Source organism: Oncorhynchus gorbuscha, linkage group LG07, assembly GCF_021184085.1.
Source record: "Oncorhynchus gorbuscha isolate QuinsamMale2020 ecotype Even-year linkage group LG07, OgorEven_v1.0, whole genome shotgun sequence".
Lineage (NCBI taxonomy): Eukaryota > Metazoa > Chordata > Actinopteri > Salmoniformes > Salmonidae > Oncorhynchus > Oncorhynchus gorbuscha.
The window spans coordinates 69,910,431-69,930,574 of NC_060179.1; the positions used below are offsets into that span (position 1 = coordinate 69,910,431).

Below are 20,144 nucleotides of genomic sequence, written 5' to 3' on the forward strand. Positions count from 1 at the left end.
TAAACTAAATATAAATGTTGATGACGGTAGTATGATAAACTAAACAAAATATAAATGTTGATGACGGTAGTATGATAAACTAAACAAAATATAAATGTTGATGACGGTAGTATGATAAACTAAACAAAATATAAATGTTGATGACGGTAGTATGATAAACTAAACAAAATATAAATGTTGATGACGGTAGTATGATAAAACAAAATATAAATGTTGATGACGGTAGTATGATAAAACAAAATATAAATGTTGATGACGGTAGTATGATAAACTAAACAAAATATAAATGTTGATGACGGTAGTATGATAAACTAAACAAAATATAAATGTTGATGACGGTAGTATGATAAACTAAACAAAATATAAATGTTGATGACGGTAGTATGATAAACTAAACAAAATATAAATGTTGATGACGGTAGTATGATAAACTAAACAAAATATAAATGTTGATGACGGTAGTATGATAAAACAAAATATAAATGTTGATGACGGTAGTATGATAAACTAAACAAAATATAAATGTTGATGACGGTAGTATGATAAACAAAACAAAATATAAATGTTGATGACGGTAGTATGATAAAACAAAATATAAATGTTGATGACGGTAGTATGATAAAACAAAATATAAATGTTGATGACGGTAGTATGATAAACTAAACAAAATATAAATGTTGATGACGGTAGTATGATAAAACAAAATATAAATGTTGATAACGGTAGTATGATAAAACAAAATATAAATGTTGATGACGGTAGTATGATAAACTAAACTAAATATAAATGTTGATGACGGTAGTATGATAAACTAAACTAAATATAAATGTTGATGACGGTAGTATGATAAACAAAACAAAATATAAATGTTGATGACGGTAATATGATAAACTAAACAAAATATAAATGTTGATGACGGTAGTATGATAAAACAAAATATAAATGTTGATGACGGTAGTATGATAAACTAAACAAAATATAAATGTTGAATAGTATGATAAAACAAAATATAAATGTTGATGACGGTAGTATGATAAACTAAACAAAATATAAATGTTGATGACGGTAGTATGATAAACAAAACAAAATATAAATGTTGATGACGGTAGTATGATAAAACAAAATATAAATGTTGATGACGGTAGTATGATAAAACAAAATATAAATGTTGATGACGGTAGTATGATAAACTAAACAAAATATAAATGTTGATGACGGTAGTATGATAAAACAAAATATAAATGTTGATGACGGTAGTATGATAAAACAAAATATAAATGTTGATGACGGTAGTATGATAAACTAAACTAAATATAAATGTTGATGACGGTAGTATGATAAACTAAACTAAATATAAATGTTGATGACGGTAGTATGATAAACTAAACAAAATATAAATGTTCATCAAGTGTTTGACATTTGTATGTTTACTTTAAAATATTAATATTAATGGGACAAAATATGAGCACATTTCAAAAATATAGGTAGATGCAAAAATGTCATTTCAGCCTGTGGTGCCTGGCCCTAACTAACATTTTGGTATCACTTTATTTAATGAGTCCTTTTACAAATGGTCTACAGATGCTAAAATGTTTAACCAATGATTAACTTCAACTCTGTTGATATTTGCCACATATTGATAGGGTGTGGGCCAAGTTAATAATGAAATGTTTTCTCAACGGATAAGGAAAACAGCCATCACCTACAAACAACTACAATACATTACCCAAGACATATCCCTCCGAATTCTCTGTATCTGTTATTCATGCATAATAACCATTGGAACTGGTTTGAACATCATGCAAATATAATCCCTCCGCAATGATCCGATAATGGAAGCATTGAGATGGAGAAAGACCATAGCAACAGAACACAAATTCTCAAGATTCCTCCAACTCCCCTGATGGGGGAAGCCTATCAACAAGTGTGTCAACACATTGCCACCTGCCAGAGGTGTTTACAGACTGTCTCAACACGAGGCCAACAGAGGCTATGAGTGTCCTTCTACTCTGTCTATTTCTCTACATGGGTTTATAGCCGTTACAAGTGTCCTTCGACCCACTACTGACAACCCTCCAAAGCGTCCAGCCAGTCTCAAGGCCATGGAATGTCCCACAGGGTGAGGGACGGGCTTCAGGGCCAAAGAGAGAGGGGATTGGTCCTTTCATCGCCCACTGCAGGGTGCAGGAGTTAACACTTAATGAAACTAAGGTTGGGAGACCACCACCGTGGAAGGGCCAGGGACTGCAGCCTAAACAAACCCAGCCAGCTGCCCTCTGATCTGGGAGTAAATATACAAAAAGAGACCCTGGAGTAAAGACCCACAGCCTTGCTAGCACGTCAGAGATTACTACTGCATATAGTTGGTTTATTGATTGCTTTAAAATTAAATAGGTGTTTTTAACGTCAACTGCTAACAGAATGATAGCGGCATGAATGGTTCACAGCTATCTCTTACAATAGCCATTTCGCCACATATTCGTTGCCAAACCCACTGGCCCCAGGTCATCAATAAGTTTTTGCTAGGTAAAGCTCCGCCTTAACTCAGCTCACTGGTCACCATAGCAACAACCCCCCATAGCACACGCTCCAGTAGGTATATTTCACTGGTCATCCCCAAAGCCAAGTCCTCCTTTGGCTGCCTTTCCTTCCAGTTCTCTGCTGCCTATGACTGGAACGAGTATTTCTACTTGCACATCCTCATCTGCACATATATCACTCCAGTGTAAATTGCTAAATTGTAATTACTTCGCCACTATTGGCTTATTTATTGCCTTACCTCCTTACTTCATTTGCACACACTGTATACAGATGTTTCTATTGTGTTATTGACTGTACGTTTGTTTATTCCATGTGTAACTCTGTGTTGTTGTTTTTGTCGCACTGCTTTGCTTTATCTTGGCCAGGTCGCAGTTGTAAATGAGAACTTGTTCTCAACTGGCCTACCTGGTTAAATAAAGGTGAAATAAGAAGAAAGAAAGAAAACATGCATTTTACATGCACATCTCACGGACACACAGAAAGACAGACACACACATGCACAGCCGCACACGGGCATGTGCGCACACATACATAAACACACACAAACTCACAAATAAACAAAAAACTTAACGTGCACTTTCATAGTTGCTGTGTCGTATAAGTGTATTATTTGGAATGAAGTTGTGTCTACTTATCCAATTGAAAACCATCATGCCGTATTGCTAAAAGCATGTGCCTCTACTTGAAAACCAAAGGATGGAGTAACAAATACATTTGCCTTTTAAGGAGCGCTTTGATGTTAGGACAAGCTGGGGTTTGACTATGTGGTTCATGGAAGGACATTTGTAACAATGATGATGGTTTAAACCCGGCAGCTTTTGCAAGCATACATGGATTGTGTTAAACAATTGCTGAAGTAACTGCGTACATCAATCCAATGCTTTCAAATCCATGACAGAGAGTGTGCAAGTGCACACTTTAGAAGACACAGATGAAACAGATTAAAACAGATGATCAGGGTCGTACTGTGAACGTTGAACTCACCAGTATTTTTCCATTGGATTTGTCCTGCCGGGCGAGACTGACCCCCATCCACTCATCATCCCTGTCTCCCTGGCACGTCTTCCCACAAGACTCCCTGGGCTTGTTCCCTGCAGGAGACAGACAGAAGATAGCAGTTTGTTAATAATGACTGTAATATTTAAAGTGGATGTTTTCCCCCATCCTCTGGGAGTCAACAGATGAAAGGTGAGCCCAGAGACAAGTTTCTAATACAGTTCTAACAAACTAGCTTTAAAGTTGATCTTTTATATTTTTGTTTTTTGTAGATGTAGTGGACGTGGTTCGGTGAGCTATGCTCCAATGATGAGTGACGTTGTTTGAGGTCTGAGGATTTGTGTTAGCTGCCCTGAGATGAGCTAAAGCCAAGGTATTAGCTCATCAAGCTAACACAGTCTTATGGCATCCATACATCCTGGGTTCAACCCTGGTTCACTATTGAACAGTCTTACATTTTGAGACTGCAGGAAAATGTACCATGTAATGATCTGAATACCAGACAGCCTTTTTTTTTCTAAATCGGTGTTGACACCAAACAAACAACTCTTGGGTCAACAGATATGGCCTAAATCCCAGACTACAGCCCAGAATGTGGTGTGTGTGTTTGTCTCTCTGATAGATGGAGAGCACAGTGACCTAGGAGGAGGGAGGAGAGGATTGAAACGCTTCCTTCATCCTAAATGGCACCCTATTCCCTATATAGTGCATTACTTTTGACCAGGGCCCATAGAGCTCTGGTTAAAAGTAATGCACTATGTAGGGTATAGGGTGCCATTTAGGACAGAATCGCTGTTTGGTCATCCTACCCTTTTTAATCATTACAGAGTGTGTAGCAGAACTCTAGGCCAAAGGAGCTGCCCAGTTATTTCATGTTTGCTAACAGATAAAAGTGGTTTAGAAAAGCATACATTTCTTTTGATGGTGCTGGGCTATATTATGACTGGCTTCTAGGCCTCTATGACCATTTGCTCTCTGTCTCTGCAACTTTAAGCAATTCTTAAATCTTAATGAAGATCAAAAAGACCTAAGGAATGTCTGAGAAAGGAGTAAGTCTGTGTCTCCTGCGAAATGGCACCCCTATTGGCTACGTAGTGCACTACATTTCACCAAGACCTTGGGTCTCATTTGGGACACTGCCCAAGACATAAAAACATTAGTCCCATTAAAACATGACTGCAACGAGTAAACAGCAGTAAGAAAGGAACACAGTTATTCACTTTAACAAGAATGCACTTAACTGGGCAAATAAAATCAATTAGCATATGTTAGGTGAATTAGCAGTCATAGACACCCACAAGAAGAATTGTGCAATCAAGGCACTGCTTTTACAGAGTCTGAATCTAACGTCACTTTAGAAAAAAAAGAAGCCTCTCTCTCTTTCTCTCTCTCTCTCAGCAGCATGGGTGCCCTTAAACGGTTCAGTTCCTTTGCCCTCCGTCTCAGATCACCGGCTTTGTCCCCAATTGCACCCTGTGCCCTATGTAGTTCCTATAGGAAACAGGGTGCCATTTGTGATTCACACACAGATTTACTGGAGCAGTCAGTGCAAATAAGAAAAGTTATAATTGATGCTATTTCCGGAGTTCATCACTAATATTTTCTCTGAGGCACCCTCGGGCTGAACTCCCTCTGTCTGGCGTAATTCATGGTAGCTTTCGCTCTGTATGTGTGTGTGTGTCGTGTGTTGTGTGTGAGAGAGAAAGGGAGAGAGAGAGACAGGGAGAGATCAGAGAGACAGAGAGAGTGAGACAGAGAGCGTGAGAAAGACAGAGAGAGAGAGTGAGTGAGAGTGAGACAGACAGAGAGAGAGAGAGAAAGAGAGAGACCAGAGAGACAGAGAATGAGACCAGAGACAGAGACAGAGAGTGAACACTGCAACAGAACCCCATGTAATAATAATATAATAATATATGCCATTTAGCAGACGCTTTTATCCAAAGCGACTTACAGTCATGTGTGCATACATTCTACGTATGGGTGGTCCCAGGGATCGAACCCACTACCCTGGCGTTACAAGCACCATGCTCTACCAACTGAGCTACAGGACCACCCTATGTCTGGCCTGACGCTTCGTTTAATAATGTACATCTTGTTGGTGACATGGAGGAGTAAGTGAGGATTTCTATTAAACCCACATAAACCTTCTCTCTCTCTTGACCATAAGAATAGCAATTGCAGTAAACTTTCTGGCACAACCACTTGGAAAATATTAGCTAAAACATTAATCATACCTATCAAAATATTTCTGGACTTCTAGCAACCCGAGATTTTTCTCTCTTTCTGTATGTCTTTATTATTTATAAGTAAAAGGAACAGTTGACTAGTGTTAAACACAGTAGCTGCCTATGTAACATACTTTGTGGTTAGTGTTGTCTGTTGTCCTGTTTGTCTGTCCATGGTCTGCTGTCCTGTCTGTCTGTCCATGGTCTGTTGTCCTGTCTGTCTGTCCATGGTCTGTTGTCCTGTCTGTCCATGGTCTGCTGTCCTGTCTGTCTGTCCATGGTCTGTTGTCCTGTCTGTCTGTCCATGGTCTGTTGTCCTGTCTGTCCATGGTCTGCTGTCCTGTCTGTCTGTCCATGGTCTGTTGTCCTGTCTGTCTGTCCATGGTCTGTTGTCCTGTCTGTCCATGGTCTGCTGTCCTGTCTGTCTGTCCATGGTCTGTTGTCCTGTCTGTCTGTCCATGGTCTGTTGTCCTGTCTGTCCATGGTCTGCTGTCCTGTCTGTCTGTCCATGGTCTGTTGTCCTGTCTGTCTGTCCATGGTCTGTTGTCCTGTCTGTCCATGGTCTGCTGTCCTGTCTGTCTGTCCATGGTCTGTTGTCCTGTCTGTCCATGGTCTGCTGTCCTGTCTGTCCATGGTCTGCTGTCCTGTCTGTCTGTCCATGGTCTGTTGTCCTGTCTGTCTGTCCATGGTCTGTTGTCCTGTCTGTCCATGGTCTGCTGTCCTGTCTGTCTGTCCATGGTCTGCTGTCCTGTCTGTCTGTCCATGGTCTGTTGTCCTGTTTGTCTGTCCATGGTCTGCTGTCCTGTCTGTCTGTCCATGGTCTGTTGTCCTGTCTGTCTGTCCATGGTCTGTTGTCCTGTCTGTCCATGGTCTGCTGTCCTGTCTGTCTGTCCATGGTCTGTTGTCCTGTTTGTCCATGGTCTGCTGTCCTGTCTGTCTGTCCATGGTCTGTTGTCCTGTTTGTCCATGGTCTGCTGTCCTGTCTGTCTGTCCATGGTCTGCTGTCCTGTCTGTCTGTCCATGGTCCATTGTCCTGTTTGTCCATGGTCTGTTGTCCTGTTTGTCCATGGTCTGTTGTCCTGTTTGTCCATGGTCTATTGTCCTGTCTGTCCATGGTCTATTGTCCTGTCTGTCCATGGTCTGCTGTCCTGTCTGTCTGTCCATGGTCTGTTGTCCTGTTTGTCTGTCTATGGTCTGTTGTCCTGTTTGTCCATGGTCTATTGTCCTGTCTGTCCATGGTCTGCTGTCCTGTCTGTCTGTCCATGGTCTGCTGTCCTGTCTGTCTGTCCATGGTCTATTGTCCTGTCTGTCCATGGTCTATTGTCCTGTCTGTCCATGGTCTGCTGTCCTGTTTGTCTGTCTATGGTCTGTTGTCCTGTCTGTCCATGGTCTGTTGTCCTGTCTGTCCATGGTCTGTTGTCCTGTTTGTCTGTCCATGGTCTGTTGTCCTGTTTGTCTGTCTATGGTCTGCTGTCCTGTTTGTCTGTCCATGGTCTGTTGTCCTGTTTGTCTGTCCATGGTCTGTTGTCCTGTTTGTCTGTCTATGGTCTGCTGTCCTGTTTGTCTGTCCATGGTCTGTTGTCCTGTTTGTCTGTCTATGGTCTGCTGTCCTGTTTGTCTGTCCATGGTCTGTTGTCCTGTCTGTCTGTCCATGGTCTGTTGTCCTGTTTGTCTGTCCATGGTCTGTTGTCCTGTTTGTCTGTCCATGGTCTGTTGTCCTGTTTGTCTGTCTATGGTCTGCTGTCCTGTTTGTTTGTCCATGGTCTGCTGTCCTGTTTGTTTGTCCATGGTCTGTTGTCCTGTTTGTCTGTCTATGGTCTGTTGTCCTGTTTGTCTATGGTCTGTTGTTCTGTTTGTCTGTCCATGGTCTGTTGTCCTGTTTGTCTGTCCATGGTCTGTTGTCCTGTCTGTCTGTCCATGGTCTGTTGTCCTGTTTGTCTGTCCATGGTCTGTTGTCCTGTTTGTCTGTCCATGGTCTGTTGTCCTGTTTGTCTGTCCATGGTCTGCTGTCCTGTTTGTCCATGGTCTGCTGTCCTGTTTGTTTGTCCATGGTCTGTTGTCCTGTTTGTCTGTCTATGGTCTGTTGTCCTGTTTGTCTATGGTCTGTTGTTCTGTTTGTCCATGGTCTATTGTCCTGTCTGTCCATGGTCTGCTGTCCTGTCTGTCTGTCCATGGTCTGTTGTCCAGTCTGTCCATGGTCTGTTGTCCTGTCTGTCCATGGTCTGTTGTCCTGTCTGTCCATGGTCTGTTGTCCTGTCTGTCCATGTTCTGTTGTCCTGTCTGTCCATGGTCTATTGTCCTGTTTGTCCATGGTCTGCTGTCCTGTCTGTCTGTCCATGGTCTGTTGTCCTGTCTGTCCATGGTCTGCTGTCCTGTTTGTCCATGGTCTGTTGTCCTGTCTGTCCATGGTCTGTTGTCCTGTCTGTCTGTACATGGTCTGCTGTCCTGTCTGTCTGTACATGGTCTGCTGTCCTGTCTGTCTGTCCATGGTCTGCTGTCCTGTCTGTCTGTCCATGGTCTGCTGTCCTGTCTGTCCATGGTCTGCTGTCCTGTCTGTCTGTACATGGTCTGCTGTCCTGTCTGTCCATGGTCTGCTGTCCTGTCTGTCCATGGTCTGCTGTCCTGTCTGTCCATGGTCTGTTGTCCTGTTTGTCTGTCCATGGTCTGTTGTTCTGTTTGTCCATGGTCTATTGTCCTGTCTGTCCATGGTCTGCTGTCCTGTCTGTCTGTCCATGGTCTGTTGTCCAGTCTGTCCATGGTCTGTTGTCCTGTCTGTCCATGGTCTGTTGTCCTGTCTGTCCATGTTCTGTTGTCCTGTCTGTCCATGGTCTATTGTCCTGTTTGTCCATGGTCTGCTGTCCTGTCTGTCTGTCCATGGTCTGTTGTCCTGTCTGTCCATGGTCTGCTGTCCTGTTTGTCCATGGTCTGTTGTCCTGTCTGTCTGTACATGGTCTGTTGTCCTGTCTGTCTGTACATGGTCTGCTGTCCTGTCTGTCTGTACATGGTCTGCTGTCCTGTCTGTCTGTCCATGGTCTGCTGTCCTGTCTGTCTGTCCATGGTCTGCTGTCCTGTCTGTCTGTCCATGGTCTGCTGTCCTGTCTGTCTGTACATGGTCTGCTGTCCTGTCCGTCCATGTTCTGTTGTCCTGTCTGTCCATGGTCTGTTGTCCTGTCTGTACATGGTCTGTTGTCCTGTCTGTCCATGGTCTATTGTCCTGTCTGTCCATGGTCTATTGTCCTGTCTGTCCATGGTCTATTGTCCTGTCTGTCCATGGTCTGTTGTCCTGTCTGTACATGGTCTGTTGTCCTGTCTGTCCATGGTCTGTTGTCCTGTCTGTCTGTACATGGTCTGCTGTCCTGTCTGTCTGTACATGGTCTGCTGTCCTGTCTGTCTGTACATGGTCTGCTGTCCTGTCTGTCTGTCCATGGTCTGCTGTCCTGTCTGTCTGTCCATGGTCTGTTGTCCTGTTTGTCCATGGTCTGTTGTCCTGATTGTCCATGGTCTATTGTCCTGTTTGTCCATGGTCTATTGTCCTGATTGTCCATGGTCTATTGTCCTGTCTGTCCATGGTCTATTGTCCTGTCTGTCCATGGTCTATTGTCCTGTCTGTCCATGGTCTGCTGTCCTGTTTGTCCATGGTCTGTTGTCCTGTTTGTCCATGGTCTGTTGTCCTGTTTGTCTGTCTATGGTCTGTTGTCCTGTTTGTCCATGGTCTGTTGTCCTGTTTGTCTGTCTATGGTCTGTTGTCCTGTTTGTCTGTCTATGGTCTGTTGTCCTGTTTGTCCATGGTCTGTTGTCCTGTTTGTCTGTCTATGGTCTGTTGTCCTGTTTGTCCATGGTCTGTTGTCCTGTTTGTCCATGGTCTGTTGTCCTGTTTGTCTGTCTATGGTCTGTTGTCCTGTTTGTCTGTCTATGGTCTGTTGTCCTGTTTGTCTGTCTATGGTCTGTTGTCCTGTTTGTCCATGGTCTGTTGTCCTGTTTGTCCATGGTCTGTTGTCCTGTTTGTCCATGGTCTGTTGTCCTGTTTGTCTGTCTATGGTCTGTTGTCCTGTTTGTCCATGGTCTGTTGTCCTGTTTGTCTGTCCATGGTCTGTTGTTCTGTTTGTCCATGGTCTATTGTCCTGTCTGTCCATGGTCTGCTGTCCTGTCTGTCTGTCCATGGTCTGTTGTCCAGTCTGTCCATGGTCTATTGTCCTGTCTGTCCATGGTCTGTTGTCCTGTCTGTCCATGGTCTATTGTCCTGTCTGTCCATGGTCTATTGTCCTGTCTGTCCATGGTCTATTGTCCTGTTTGTCCATGGTCTGCTGTCCTGTCTGTCTGTCCATGGTCTGTTGTCCTGTCTGTCCATGGTCTGCTGTCCTGTTTGTCCATGGTCTATTGTCCTGTCTGTCCATGGTCTGCTGTCCTGTCTGTCTGTCCATGGTCTGTTGTCCAGTCTGTCCATGGTCTGCTGTCCTGTCTGTCTGTCCATGGTCTGCTGTCCTGTCTGTCTGTCCATGGTCTGTTGTCCTGTCTGTCCATGGTCTGCTGTCCTGTCTGTCTGTCCATGGTCTGCTGTCCTGTCTGTCTGTCCATGGTCTGCTGTCCTGTCTGTCTGTCCATGGTCTGCTGTCCTGTCTGTCTGTCCATGGTCTGCTGTCCTGTCTGTCTGTCCATGGTCTGTTGTCCTGTCTGTCTGTCCATGGTCTGCTGTCCTGTCTGACTGTCCATGGTCTGCTGTCCTGTCTGTCTGTCCATGGTCTATTGTCCTGTCTGTCCATGGTCTATTGTCCTGTCTGTCCATGGTCTATTGTCCTGTCTGTCCATGGTCTATTGTCCTGTCTGTCCATGGTCTATTGTCCTGTCTGTCCATGGTCTATTGTCCTGTCTGTCCATGGTCTATTGTCCTGTCTGTCCATGGTCTATTGTCCTGTCTGTCCATGGTCTGTTGTCCTGTCTGTCCATGGTCTGTTGTCCTGTCTGTCCATGGTCTGTTGTCCTGTCTGTCCATGGTCTGTTGTCCTGTCTGTCCATGGTCTGTTGTCCTGTCTGTCCATGGTCTGTTGTCCTGTCTGTCCATGGTCTGTTGTCCTGTCTGTCCATGGTCTGTTGTCCTGTCTGTCCATGGTCTGTTGTCCTGTCTGTCCATGGTCTGTTGTCCTGTTTGTCCATGGTCTGTTGTCCTGATGGTTGTCCATGGTCTATTGTCCTGTTTGTCCATGGTCTATTGTCCTGTTGTCCATGGTCTATTGTCCTGTCTGTCCATGGTCTATTGTCCTGTTTGTCCATGGTCTGTTGTCCTGTTTGTCCATGGTCTGTTGTCCTGTTTGTCCATGGTCTGTTGTCCTGTTTGTCTGTCTATGGTCTGTTGTCCTGTTTGTCCATGGTCTGTCATGGTCTGTTGTCCTGTTTGTCCATGGTCTGTTGTCCTGTTTGTCTGTCCATGGTCTGTTGTCCTGTTTGTCTGTCTATGGTCTGTTGTCCTGTTTGTCTGTCATGGTCTGTTGTCCTGTTTGTCCATGGTCTGTTGTCCTGTTTGTCCATGGTCTGTTGTCCTGTTTGTCCATGGTCTGTTGTCCTGTTTGTCCATGGTCTGTTGTCCTGTTTGTCTGTCTATGGTCTGTTGTCCTGTTTGTCCATGGTCTGTTGTCCTGTTTGTCTGTCCATGGTCTGTTGTTCTGTTTGTCCATGGTCTATTGTCCTGTCTGTCCATGGTCTGCTGTCCTGTCTGTCTGTCCATGGTCTGTTGTCCAGTCTGTCCATGGTCTATTGTCCTGTCTGTCCATGGTCTGTTGTCCTGTCTGTCCATGGTCTATTGTCCTGTCTGTCCATGGTCTATTGTCCTGTCTGTCCATGGTCTATTGTCCTGTCTGTCCATGGTCTGTTGTCCTGTTTGTCCATGGTCTGTCCATGGTCTGCTGTCCTGTCTGTCTGTCCATGGTCTGCTGTCCTGTCTGTCTGTCCATGGTCTGTTGTCCTGTCTGTCCATGGTCTGTTGTCCAGTCTGTCCATGGTCTGCTGTCCTGTCTGTCTGTCCATGGTCTGCTGTCCTGTCTGTCTGTCCATGGTCTGTTGTCCTGTCTGTCCATGGTCTGTTGTCCTGTCTGTCCATGGTCTGCTGTCCTGTCTGTCTGTCCATGGTCTGCTGTCCTGTCTGTCTGTCCATGGTCTGCTGTCCTGTCTGTCTGTCCATGGTCTGCTGTCCTGTCTGTCTGTCCATGGTCTGCTGTCCTGTCTGTCTGTCCATGGTCTGCTGTCCTGTCTGTCTGTCCATGTCTATTGTCTGTCTGTCCATGGTCTGTCTGTCTGTCCATGGTCTATTGTCCTGTCTGTCCATGGTCTATTGTCCTGTCTGTCCATGGTCTGTTGTCCTGTCTGTCCATGGTCTGTTGTCCTGTCTGTCCATGGTCTGTTGTCCTGTCTGTCCATGGTCTGTTGTCCTGTCTGTCCATGGTCTGTTGTCCTGTCTGTCCATGGTCTGTTGTCCTGTCTGTCCATGGTCTGTTGTCCTGTCTGTCCATGGTCTGTTGTCCTGTCTGTCCATGGTCTGTTGTCCTGTCTGTCCATGGTCTGTTGTCCTGTTTGTCCATGGTCTGTTGTCCTGATTGTCCATGGTCTATTGTCCTGTTTGTCCATGGTCTATTGTCCTGTCTGTCCATGGTCTATTGTCCTGATTGTCCATGGTCTATTGTCCTGTCTGTCCATGGTCTATTGTCCTGTCTGTCCATGGTCTGCTGTCCTGTTTGTCCATGGTCTGTTGTCCTGTTTGTCCATGGTCTGTTGTCCTGTTTGTCTGTCTATGGTCTGTTGTCCTGTTTGTCTGTCTATGGTCTGTTGTCCTGTTTGTCCATGGTCTGTTGTCCTGTTTGTCTGTCCATGGTCTGTTGTCCTGTTTGTCTGTCTATGGTCTGTTGTCCTGTTTGTCTGTCTATGGTCTGTTGTCCTGTTTGTCCATGGTCTGTTGTCCTGTTTGTCCATGGTCTGTTGTCCTGTTTGTCCATGGTCTGTTGTCCTGTTTGTCCATGGTCTGTTGTCCTGTTTGTCTGTCTATGGTCTGTTGTCCTGTTTGTCCATGGTCTGTTGTCCTGTTTGTCTGTCCATGGTCTGTTGTTCTGTTTGTCCATGGTCTATTGTCCTGTCTGTCCATGGTCTGCTGTCCTGTCTGTCTGTCCATGGTCTGTTGTCCAGTCTGTCCATGGTCTATTGTCCTGTCTGTCCATGGTCTGTTGTCCTGTCTGTCCATGGTCTATTGTCCTGTCTGTCCATGGTCTATTGTCCTGTCTGTCCATGGTCTATTGTCCTGTCTGTCCATGGTCTGTTGTCCTGTCTGTCCATGGTCTGCTGTCCTGTCTGTCTGTCCATGGTCTGCTGTCCTGTCTGTCTGTCCATGGTCTGTTGTCCAGTCTGTCCATGGTCTGTTGTCCAGTCTGTCCATGGTCTGCTGTCCTGTCTGTCTGTCCATGGTCTGCTGTCCTGTCTGTCTGTCCATGGTCTGTTGTCCTGTCTGTCCATGGTCTGTTGTCCTGTCTGTCCATGGTCTGCTGTCCTGTCTGTCTGTCCATGGTCTGCTGTCCTGTCTGTCTGTCCATGGTCTGCTGTCCTGTCTGTCTGTCCATGGTCTGCTGTCCTGTCTGTCTGTCCATGGTCTGCTGTCCTGTCTGTCTGTCCATGGTCTGCTGTCCTGTCTGTCTGTCCATGGTCTGTTGTCCTGTCTGTCTGTCCATGGTCTGCTGTCCTGTCTGACTGTCCATGGTCTGCTGTCCTGTCTGACTGTCCATGGTCTGCTGTCCTGTCTGTCTGTCCATGGTCTATTGTCCTGTCTGTCCATGGTCTATTGTCCTGTCTGTCCATGGTCTATTGTCCTGTCTGTCCATGGTCTATTGTCCTGTCTGTCCATGGTCTATTGTCCTGTCTGTCCATGGTCTGTTGTCCTGTCTGTCCATGGTCTGTTGTCCTGTCTGTCCATGGTCTGTTGTCCTGTCTGTCCATGGTCTGTTGTCCTGTCTGTCCATGGTCTGTTGTCCTGTCTGTCCATGGTCTGTTGTCCTGTCTGTCCATGGTCTGTCTGTCCTGGTCTGTCCATGGTCTGTTGTCCTGTCTGTCCATGGTCTGTTGTCCTGTCTGTCCATGGTCTGTTGTCCTGTCTGTCCATGGTCTGTTGTCCTGTCTGCCCATGGTCTGTTGTCCTGTCTGCCCATGGTCTGTTGTCCTGTCTGCCCATGGTCTGTTGTCCTGTCTGCCCATGGTCTGTTGTCCTGTCTGTCTGTCTGTCTGTCTGTCTGTCTGTCTGTCTGTCTGTCTGTCTGTCTGTCTGTCTGTCTGTCTGTCTGTCTGTCTGTCTGTCTGTCTGTCTGTCTGTCTGTCTGTCTGTCTGTCTGTCTGTCTGTCTGTCTGTCTGTCTATGGTCTGTTGTCCTGTCTGTCAGTCTATGGTCTGTTGTCCTGTCTGTCTGTCAGTCTATGGTCTGTTGTCCTGTCTGTCTGTCAGTCTATGGTCTGTTGTCCTGTCTGTCAGTCTATGGTTTGTTGTCCTGTCTGTCAGTCTATGGTCTGTTGTCCTGTCTGTCAGTCTATGGTCTGTTGTCCTGTCTGTCAGTCTATGGTCTGTTGTCCTGTCTGTCTGCGGTCAGTTGCTCTGGCTGTCTATGGTCAGTTGTCCTGTCTATCTATGGTCAGTTGTCCTGGCTGTCTATGGTCAGTTGTCCTGGCTGTCTATGGTCAGTTGTCCTGGCTGTCTATGGTCAGTTGTCCTGGCTGTCTATGGTCAGTTGTCCTGTCTGTCTATGGTCAGTTGTCCTATCAATGGTCAGTTGTCCTGGCTGTCTATGGTCAGTTGTCCTGTCTGTCTATGGTCAGTTGTCCTGTCAATGGTCAGTTGTCCTGTCAATGGTCAGTTGTCCTGTCTATGTCCTGTAAGTAGTTCTCTGTAGAAGGTTGTGAAGCAGAGGCCTCGTTTGTCAATATTGCATAGAAAACTATTCTAATATACTACATACGAACAGAATTTAGAATGTTCATACGCATAGAAAATGTGTGATTTATCAAACAGTCCTACAAACGGCCAGTGGCTCCGAGCTCTGAGGAGCTCCATCTATGCATAGAAGCCTCCAGCCTTGAGTCCTGGGGGTTATACTGAACAGAAGACTCTGGTCCTAAGGGTCAGTATAGTTTGTGGTTATCCAGATGGCTTTACTTGTGGTCCCTGGTGACTGCATGGTCTGTGGTTCAGTACTGACCTCTGCCTAGGTCCATCTCAGTGCAGCGTCTCTCTGGGTTGCTGTGGACAAGGCACTTGAACACGGCTCCAGGGGTGTGAACAGAGCTGCTGTGGGAAGAGTTGGCCTTGGGGGCCCCTACCAGCACCCTGTAGACAGAAACAAAACATTGTTTGTAAACGGTGCAAACGCAACAGATCCTGTCACAGCGGCCAAGAACAAGAACACCTTCAAGAAGGAGGACTGCTGTAGTAGGAAGAGTTGGCCTTGGGGGGTCCTATCTGCACCTTGCATACAGAAACAATGGGAGAACAAGAACACCTTCAAGAAGGAGGACTGCTGTAGTAGGAAGAGTTGGCCTTGGGGGTCCTATCTGCACCTTGCATACAGAAACAATGGGAGAACAAGAACACCTTCAAGAAGGAGGACTGCTGTAGTAGGAAGAGTTGGCCTTGGGGGGTCCTATCTGCACCTTGCATACAGAAACAATGGGAGAACAAGAACACCTTCAAGAAGGAGGACTGCTGTAGTAGGAAGAGTTGGCCTTGGGGGGTCCTATCTGCACCTTGCATACAGAAACAATGGGAGAACAAGAACACCTTCAAGAAGGAGGACTGCTGTAGTAGGAAGAGTTGGCCTTGGGGGGTCCTATCTGCACCTTGCATACAGAAACAATGGGAGAACAAGAACACCTTCAAGAAGGAGGACTGCTGTAGTAGGAAGAGTTGGCCTTGGGGGTCCTATCTGCACCTTGCATACAGAAACAATGGGAGAACAAGAACACCTTCAAGAAGGAGGACTGCTGTAGTAGGAAGAGTTGGCCTTGGGGGGTCCTATCTGCACCTTGCATACAGAAACAATGGGAGAACAAGAACACCTTGCATGAAGAGTCAAATGGTGGTTGTCACCAAGCATGAAGGATACAGTGTCAATAACACACATCCTCCCACTGGGCACACACTGGTTGAATCAATGTTGTTTCCAAGTCATTTAAGTCAAATGACGTTAAACCAACATGGAATAGACGTTGAATTGACGTCTGTGCCCAGTGGGCTGTCAGAGTAAAGTCACATAATGATCTTCATAAGGCCCACTCTACAACAGAGTAATTCCCCCCATGTTCAAGACAAGTATGGTAGCCTATATTCAGGGGTGGAACTGGGGGAGAACATGTGGAACTGGAGTTCTCAACGTGAAATTATTTTAATGTGAAAATCTGCTTTCCAAAGGTGAACTCTAAAATGTAACAAGAGTTCCAGAGTGACTTTTATTACAATTCCACCCCTGGGTATATGGGTCAGTCATGGCATCAGCACCCTGATTGATGAACTCATGACAATGAAGACAATGGTGGAAGTTCACAGCTATGGGGACATGATCCCATAAACTTTGGCTACATGCTGGAATCTGGGACAGGCCAGCTAGGCTGCTACATAAAGTCTAAAAGAAACCAAATGACCTGCACTTTCTTAAATAATGCACATCAATCAAACTGTTGACATAATAATGATAAGATTATATGTCACCATCATACAAATTGACTGTTTTTCGAGACAAGATAAATGAGTTTAAGCCGTAAAGTAGTGAGTAAACTTCACCCACACACTGTCAATTGAGTACGTGTATTTTTTATAGAAAATATTATTTAGTTAGTGATTTTAGAGGCTATTGCTCACATCATTAGGCTATTATTACAACTGCATGCAGGCTATTCTTTCAACAACTGCATGTAGGCTACGTAGCGCGCACAAATCTGAATGGCCCAAATGACAATCCATGAGAATTGCGTAACAACCATACTGTGCCATTAATGTCCAAGGGCGGATACATAAGTGCATGAACAGTCCCCATTGCAATAACATTCACTATAAGATAGATACTAGGCCGTTATAGGCTACCATGAGTAAACATGTAGCCTATGAGACTTACCAGCGCGTATTGTCATGATAGTGCTCCAGAACAGAATATCCAAAGAAACTCGAATCAGGTCCACGGAACACAATAGGATGTTCTAAGTCAATGTTGTAGGAATGAACTACAGAAACAGACAAATACACGTAGAGCACATTCAAAAGGCTCCTCTTCTGATTCAGAAAATGGGCCATCCTTTTGCGCATCCTTGAGAGGAACAACTCTATGGAAAAAGTATCTAAAAGCAAAGCTCGTCAAGGTTTCAGTGCTACTACAGAAAAAGTTACAAAAACTAACAGTTCAACTAGTTTCTGAAGTCTAGCACTTCGAACATAGAAAAATGACAGGGGTAGTAGGTGCTCGAGAATAAAAAGAATGGTCCGGTGAAAAGTAACGGTCTGATCAGCTGCTCTCCATACTGTGAATCTGAGGAACTGGAGTCTGCAGCTCGTAGTTGCTCGCGGCGATGATAAGTGCGGTCATGGTGAAACGCAAATGGGTTCGGGGCCCGAGCATCAGATTTCACCAAAAACCGCTTCGCGCTTACGTTTATGAACGATGCTGCCCCCTGCCGTTCGGTATGTGAACAAACCAAGGGCAAAAGACAAACTACCTGTTGTAGACCAATCCATTTGTATATTGGCTGATGTTTGTGGATCATGCAGTCTTCATCACTTGTTCATATATTTTGGAAACACTTCCTTGCTTAACAAAATAAGTGGCTTGCCAGAAAATTAAAATATCAGAAATAAAATACTAAGTGGACTGTAATTTTTGGTTCACTTAACAAGGACCTGGTTCCATAAATTCAATTAAATGTATGTTACAAAAGATTACTGCCATCTGGCAAGCCAAAGTAATCACAGAGTAGTACTGTATAAAGGCAACTTTAAATCCTGGCAGTTTCTAATACAGATGTTATTTATTTCCTAAAGTGAAGCATTTGTTATTCAACAGTATGAAAGAGATGTCCTCTATCAGCTTGCCAAACAGTTCTATACTTACAGGTTAATAGAACTGTGACATGTCCTGTTTTGGTTAGAGTGGTTGTTATTCTGATCACTCTCTACAGTTAGAACACAAGCAGGTGATCACTTCTTATTTGTCATCTTCTCTTGTGATACAGATTGTGTAACAGAAATTGTGGGAAAAAAAGGCATGAAATACCTCAACAAAATACCTCTGACTGACATCTCTTACTGAAAATTCAAATAAGCGTACCTTACCACCGGACTCTTCAAAAGGTTATTCAGGAAATTAAGAAAACATCTTAGTGAAATACAGTATCTTTTTCTGAAATATATCTGGTAATACAAGAATATAAAGGTCAGAATAGGCTAACATGTACATACTGTATATACAATATTGAAAAAGATCCACATTTCAGCAAAGTGAAAAATGAGCACAGAGGAAGACAAAAAAATCAGTGTAAATACAATTGTATTAGCTCGTCTCAAAATGTATTAATATAGCCAACAGTCACATTGTTCCCAATTGAGTCATTCTTTTGGTCAGTCTCCACAAAATATCAAGTAGAAAAGCTGTGGGAAACAAACAAACATGGTCCTAGAAGCCAGTGTGTCTAAGTGGTAGAGTGTAATGGAAGGTACAGTTAAAGGGTCATCTCATCCATAGAAATACAATGCAGATTCATATTAAGAACCGATAGAAATAGAACATAGATATTTTATTTCTATGATCCATCACACAGTCACAAGGGGGAATTGATACGTAGAGCAGAAACAACCAAAAATCAACTTATAAACAACCAAAGATCGACTCAAATACAACCATGGATCAACTGAAATAATTTAAAGTAACTGTCCAGTTAAAATCTCCTAAAAGTTCATATTCTGTTAACTCATACCCAAATAATGTTGTTGACTAGTCTTATACTCATATTTGTGGGCAAAGCATAAATTGAAGAAATAACACTTCAAAAACCCCACTCAAACTTGTATCTCAAACAGACATTTAAAAAAACGCTTGCCATTTCCTCATAGAGAACGATGTCATCCTGCCTCATTGGCTGAGCTGGCCAATCAGCGGTCTACTCACGTTCATATTTTTAATGACCGGTATACGCCCACACTATTCTGTTGTTGGGTAGTCCCCAACAACCGGATGTTCTGGTTTTCAGAGGAAATGGAAAGAGCCTGTGTTGCAACTCCATCTTAACTCCTCCTCCACATTTAATGGATTGGCTGAGCAGTGCAGAAGAGAACCTCCCCTGACAGTTTTTTTCCTTCTCGTCAAGACTAGTGTGTAGGGAATCTAGTTTCTGGCATTTAAATACTACGTTCTCAAAGGAAAAGTATTTCACTCATATTGTCATTAATTATAAGTCATATTTAATAGAAATCTGGAAAAACTGGACAGTTAATTTATCAGAAAACACAACCAAAGAATCAACTAAAAAGAAATCAACCAACCCAATGACCAAAACAAACTTATTGCACAAGCCATCCATCCAAAGAAAATCTAAGTAAGAAACAGAATTCATTTTGGACTAAAAAACAAACAAATATTGTATATTTCATAAATTAAAAACCCTAATTTCATCACGTGAAAGTAGACTGGAAGAATTAGATACTATCTTTAGTTGGCATATTTTATAGTTCCCTCATAAGATTAGCTATGCAGCTCATACACATATCTACACAGTGCACAAACACACACAGTCAGAAGCAAAATAAGTCAGACAGGACAGTAGAAGGGCTAGAGCTAGTCCACAGAGGTACAGTAGTCTTCATTCTAGTCCTTCAGCAGCAGTTTAGTCCACCCTCCATCCTTAAAGTACCAGCATCATTCTAATACCTGACCCTCATCGTAGCCAAGGCTGAAACAATAGGGAGAAGAGAGATACATGATTACTTTAACTGCACAGTACTACTTTGACTGGTAACAAAAGAATAGAAGCACAAATACCATCTACTCTGATCTGAGCTAAAACACACTTATGACTAAGCATTTCACAGTAAGGTCTACACCAGTTGTATTTGGATCATCTGACAAATAAATGTGATTTGATACTAAAGCCAAATTCTGTATGCTTGTACTCTGTGCTTACCAATATGCCTTAATAATGTAACAGACAAGAGGCTAGACATGTCTTCCCCCTTCACATCCCGCCATGTGTTTCCATTGCTGTAACTGATACTGTAGTCACGGGTAAGTGATCTACATGGGTCTAGTTGTTTAAGATGCAATATATCTGGATGAGTAGGATATTATCAACATACTATACCTATAGGCCAAGGCAACGTCTGTAAGCGATT

General features: G+C 44.0%; 2 protein-coding genes across 4 annotated transcripts in view; both read right to left on the minus strand.

Annotated features, from left to right (window-relative positions):
- itga9 (integrin, alpha 9) overlaps window positions 1-17,340 on the minus strand; it is a 150,185-nt gene extending 132,845 nt beyond the window's left edge. The window contains exons 1-3 of the mRNA XM_046357366.1: window positions 16,885-17,340; window positions 14,977-15,104; window positions 3,526-3,632 (exon numbers count right to left, since the gene is read on the minus strand). Coding sequence (XP_046213322.1) covers window positions 3,526-3,632; window positions 14,977-15,104; window positions 16,885-17,072 — 423 coding nt within the window. The 5' untranslated portion in view covers window positions 17,073-17,340. The remainder of the gene's footprint in view (window positions 1-3,525; window positions 3,633-14,976; window positions 15,105-16,884) is intronic.
- A 949-nt stretch (window positions 17,341-18,289) lies between these two features.
- Window positions 18,290-20,144, minus strand: part of golga4 (golgin A4) — a 65,700-nt gene continuing 63,845 nt past the window's right edge. For all 3 annotated transcript variants that reach the window (XM_046357369.1, XM_046357368.1, XM_046357367.1), the window contains one exon: window positions 18,290-19,705. In XM_046357369.1, the coding sequence (XP_046213325.1) occupies window positions 19,691-19,705 (15 nt within the window). In that variant the 3' untranslated portion in view covers window positions 18,290-19,690. The remainder of the gene's footprint in view (window positions 19,706-20,144) is intronic.